General features: G+C 48.2%; 1 protein-coding gene across 1 annotated transcript; it reads left to right on the plus strand.

The window, feature by feature from the left end:
• ZNF671 (zinc finger protein 671) lies at window positions 1-2,736 on the plus strand. The gene is given in 6 exon segments (XM_069552503.1): window positions 1-34; window positions 642-755; window positions 1,555-1,849; window positions 1,851-1,962; window positions 1,964-2,501; window positions 2,504-2,736. Coding segments are annotated over 6 exon segments (1,326 nt in total).
• Window positions 2,737-5,649: the final 2,913 nt, after the last annotated feature.

Raw genomic sequence — 5,649 nt, forward strand, 5'->3', positions numbered from 1 at the left:
ATGCTGGAGACCTTGGCGCTTTTAGCTTCCCTGGGTAAGGCCCTCACACCAACCCCATCTCCTTTTTCCTTTTCCCCAGGGTCCACCCTGTCCTTCCCACACTGCTTTCTTGCTGTGTCTCCTGGAGGAGATGCCAGGGCTGAGCTCTGTGGCATGTCCTCACTTCTTACTGAGCAGCCCCAAAACCACACAAGCCAAGGTTTAAGGGATCACAAGGCATGGTTGGCCCAGTAGAGCTCATTAATTATAGTTGCTTTCTAGGCTGGTGAATCTGTCCAGAATTATGACTCCTCTGTGCCCAAGGTTCTGGCCCCTTGCTCCAGGTGACATTTTTCTGAAGCTCCATCCTATCAGAGTTTCAAGCACTCATATAGTCACTAATTAATGGAGACTCTTGGATGGTTCCTTCATGGTTCTTTTCATAATAATAAGTATTATTGTTATTTTGGGCATGCAGTGCAGCATGTGGGATCTTAGTTCCCCCACCAGGGGTCAAACCCAAGCCCCTGCATTGGAAGCTCAGAGTCTTAACCACCGGACCATCAGGGAAGTCCCAGTGATAATTATTATTTTTTAACTGGTAATCTGTCACAAGATGGGTTGCTCTGAGCCTGTACTCACCTGTCCTGGGTTTCCCTTAGGAATCATACCCACCAGATCACACTTCATCATGTAGCTGGAGCAGAGGGAGGAGCCCTGGGTGCCTGCCCAGGTGGAGATGACTCCAGCCACAGAGAAAGAGCCTCATATGGGACGTGATGAGTGGACACAGAGAGGAGGGGGATATCAAGGTTGGGTTCAAATACAGAAATATCAACAGTTCCTGCCAGCGTTTGATTTCACGTCCTATGTGGGTAGCTCCGCATTTAAAAAACCCACTTGCACTGCAGGAGACACAGGTTTAATCCCTGGGTTGGGAAGATTGCCAAGAGAGGGGCATGGCAACCCACTCCAGTATTCTTGCCTGGGACGTTCCATGGACAGAGGAGCCTGGTGGGCTGTCGTCCATGGGGTCACAAAGAGTTGGACATGACTGAAGTGACTGAACATACACGCATGTGGCCACACAGCAAATCTACCTATTCTTCCCCAGGTTCTGGGCACTGTGACTGACTTCTAGTCTGACTTCTGGACCCTAGCATCTACCTGGCACCCACTACTCCTTACTGCTCAGTCTGCATTTGTCTACAGCATTGGCCTGCACTGCATGAGAGGTGCACATATGCTTCAGTCATCTTTGAACACCAGCTACTCACTTGTAACTGGATTTTTCTGGACCTGGACATGCCTTTCTCCCTAGCACTCACCTGCCCCAATGACCAACCTCCTCCTGGAAGCTGTTTGTACTCATGTCCTTGCTGTCAGGAGGCCTCCCCCACTCTGCGATGTTCAGAGGCCCCACACTGCACAGCAACCCTTTCCTCAGCCTGTCCCACCTCACGCTTCTGTGAATAGTCCCGTGGACTTACCCTGGGTGTGTCAGACATGTTTATGGTGGGGTTGTCCCCTCCTGAAAGTCAACATGTGTCTCATTGGGCACTCCGCTGGTTGCAGATCATTGCCACGCAGTGGAGGCTGAGGCTGCTTCCTCTGAGCAGACTGTTTCTTTAGAAGGAATGTCACCATTTAGGACTCCTGTGGCAGCTCGAAGACCCAGCCATATGACATGTCTGACCCAGTATCAAAAGACATCTTTCATCCTGCTGAATAACCAGGAGGGGAAAGCCAGGCAGAAGCCACACAAGTGTGAGGCCTATGGGAGACAGTTCTGGTTCAGTGCAGACCTCCATCAGCACCAGAAACAGCACAGTGGAGAGAAATTCTTCAGGAAGGATGAGACCAAGGACTCTGAAAAGCTACAGAATCTGTGTGATGGAGAAGATCTATGAACATGGTGAAGACAGAATGCACATGCCAGCCCCCTCTGACCTAAAGCACTGGGTCTCTCATGACAAAATGAAGCCCCCACATGAGCACTGGGTGTGGGGGAGCCCTTAGAACTGAACAGAAGATTAACAAATGCAGTGAATGTGGGAAATCATTTACCTAGAAAGACACGCTTGCTTGACACCAGAGAATCTACACTGGAGAGAGACCTCATGAGTGCAGCATATGTGGGAAATTCTTTAGCCAAAGCTGCGACCTTTTGAAACATCAGACCATACACACCGGTGAAAGGCCTTACAAGTGCAATGAATGCAGGAAAATTTTCAGACATGTCTCTGGCCTGCTTGAACACAGGTGAGTTCACACAGGAGAAAGGCTCTTTCACTGCAGTAACTGCGGAAAATTCTTTAGCAGCAAGTCGAACCTCATTCAACACCAGGAGGTTCACACAGGAGCAAGGCCATACATGTGCAGTGAATGTGGGAAAGTGTTCAACTGCAAATACACACTGATTCTGCACCAGAGAACTCACACTGGAGAAGAGCCCTATGAGTGCAGCGAATGTGGGAAGACCTTCAGCCAGAGCTCCCACCTTCATGTACACTGGCGAGTTCACACAGTGACTACAAGTGCAGGAAATGTGGGAGAGCCTTCAGCTGCATCTCCAAACTCATTCAGCACCAGAAGGTCCATTCTGGAGACAAGCTTTATGAGTGTAGCAGGTGTGGGAAGGCCTTTGCTCAAAGGCCAAACGTCACTCAGCACTGGAAGCTTCACATGGGAGCAGGGGCTGCTGGAAGAGTTCAACTGCAAATGCATGCTTGTTCTCCACCAGAGGACTCACACTAGAGAAGAAGCATGAGAGTGCAGGGAACGTGGGCGATCTCTTAGCCAATGCTCCCCACTTACTGTGCACTTGAGATTTCCTGGCAGTGCCTGTGAGTACAGCAGACATAGGAAAGCCTTTGTTGTTCTCTAGTCACTAAGTTGGGTCTTGACTCTTGGCAACCCCATGGACCATGGAGTTTCCCAGACAAGAATATTGGAGTGGGTTGCTATATTCTCCTCCAGGGGATCTTCCCAACCCAGGGATCAAACCCATATCTACTGCATTGGAAGGCAGATTCTTTACCACTGAGCCACCAGGGAAGCAGGAAAGCCTTTTCCCAAAGACCAAAGTTGGACCGTAAAGACTCCTGAGTGCCAAAGAACTGATGCTCTCAAACTGTGGTGCTGGAGAAGACTCTTGAAAGTCCGGACTTCAAGGAGCTCAAACCAGTCAATCTGAAAGGAAATCAACCTTGAACATTTACTGAAAAGACATACTGAAGCTGAAACTCCAATACTTTGGCCACATGATGTGAAGAGCCGGCTCATTGGTAAAGATCCTGATTCTGGGAAAGATTGACAGCAAGAGGAGAAGAGGGTGGCAGAGGATGAGATGGTTGGATGGCATCAGGAACTCAGTGGACATGAATCTGAGCAAACTCTAGGAGATAGTGAAGGACAGAGCAGCCTGGCATGTTGCAGTCCATGGGTTCTCAAAGACTGAGTGACTTAGCAACCAGAAACCTTATTAGCACAGGAAGGCCACACTGGACAATGGCTTTAGAGTGCGGGGAATGCTGTCTCCTTGTTCACCCTGACAACTCCCCGGAGTGAAGGTCTGAGCATGGGCTTTGTGAGAGAGCCATCAATCAGAAGTGACACCTCGTACATATGGACAGCCGCAACGGGCAGGCTCCCGATGAGCGCCCCACGTGTGAGTTGCTTTCAGGAGCTGCGGTACACATTCTGCACTAAGTGCCGTTGCCGGTGGTAAAGGGCATCCTGCATGTGGGAGAAGTCCCACAGTGTGCGTCGCTTACAGGCTCAGGCAGCCGACCTCTACCTCTCCCCAGTCCCGGGGAGGAGTCAGGAGTGGCCTCAGTGGCTCACAGGGCCCTTATTTTCACCCTTTTACTGGGTTCAGTATGGAAAGGATCAGCACATGTGTTCTCCAGAAAGCCTGCAGAGATTTACCTTCGGGATGTTTTGGTCTCATTAGGATTGTAAAATACAGTCTCCAAGTCCCCCAGCCTTGGAACCATGAGCCCCACACCTGCTCATTTTTGTGCAGTAATAAAGTGCTTACTCTGAGCTACCTATAATCTTGAGGGTTCTGTTCACTGTGTGGAGTCTGTTAAGGACACAATTGTGTTCTATCAGTGTGAAAAGGTAAACAGATTTCATAAGAACCCTCAGATTTCTGTGCTTCAGAGAGTCCAGGATGATGGCAGAGAATAGCTGTTCACTTTTGGCCCAGTTTGCATTGCTATCAAGGCATTATAGGACTGACTGCTGGGCCCCATCAGATACATGTGGCCTCAATGCTAGCTTTATTGGTAAGTATGAAGAAAGCCAGATGGTCCCTTTTTCCTATAGAATGTTCTCAAGCATTAGTAAGAAGCAATTGGTCTCTGGTATCTGCCAAGGAGCCTGAGTCCAGAATTTGGGAGGCAGGTGTCACTAACTGGATGTCCTACAGGAACCATACTGGTTCAGAAACACTGAGTATCCGTACTAAGTAGTTGGAGAGATTACAGCACCCTAGAGGGGTGTACTTGCTAAAGGTTCTCCTCAGATATCCCCATACTATGGCTATACAGGATGAGAGGGTATAGAAATTGTTAAGACCTCCAGTGCTATGTTTCTTCTATGGCCGAGTTCACCTGCATGACAATCTATAGACATTCTGTGAATTTGCTGAAACTCGATGAATCAGGTTTTTTTTCCTTACATTTTTTTAAATCACACCATGCAACATGTGTGACCTTAGTTCTCTCACCAGGGATTGAACCCACACACCTGAAGTGGAAGCACAGTGTGTTAACTGCTGGACCTCCAGGGAAGTCCCTAGGCTTGATGAATCAGGTCAAGTCTATTGCTGTGTAGGCAGGAAAATGGGGGCTGAGAGAATGAAAATCTAGGATTCCAGAGATACGGGTTTTGTGACTTACCCACTGTTTTTGGTAACTCCTGTTGAGAGAGGTTTAATCAGTTGTCAGTTCGCTGCCCTGAATCCCAGGGTATGAGGAGATGGTGGAATAATCATACAGCTGCCAAACATAGGATTTAGTTTGTCCTTTCTGTTTTCTTAAGGTGGGTAGTGTCATTTATTCAAGAACTCACACCTAATGTAGTCACTTATTCTGTAAGTAATCACTCACTCATATCCAACAGTTTTTGACCTCGTGGACTGTCACCTACCAGGCTCCTTTGTCCATGGAATTCTCAGGCGAAAATGACTGGAGTGACTATATTTCAGCATCCCAGAAATTTTGCTGTATTGAGCATTTGTTTCATTTACAATAAAATTTGTTTTAAAACTGAACCAAAACAGTTCTAGCTTTGTCTCTAGGGACTTCTAAATATCTGGCTTTGACATTTTGCTAAGATAAGAATAACAGGATTTATTATGTGTTGTTTAATGTTAAAAACACCAGGGCTTCCCTGGTGGCTCAGAGGTTAAAGCATCTGCCTCTAATAAGGGAGACCGGGGTTCGATCCCTGGGTTGGGAAGATCCCCTGGAGAAGGAAATGGCAGCCCACTCCAGTAGTCTTGCCTGGAGAATCTCATGGACGGAGGAGCCTGGTGGGCGACAGTCCATGGGGTCGCAAAGAGTCGGACACGACTGAGCGGCTTCACTAATGTTAAAAATCCTGTGACTGTGCCTTCCCTGGCAGTCCAGTGGCTAAGACTCAATGCTTTCAATTTGGAGG

The sequence above is a fragment of the Ovis canadensis genome, chromosome 14 (assembly GCF_042477335.2).
Source record: "Ovis canadensis isolate MfBH-ARS-UI-01 breed Bighorn chromosome 14, ARS-UI_OviCan_v2, whole genome shotgun sequence".
Taxonomy (NCBI): Eukaryota; Metazoa; Chordata; class Mammalia; order Artiodactyla; family Bovidae; genus Ovis; species Ovis canadensis.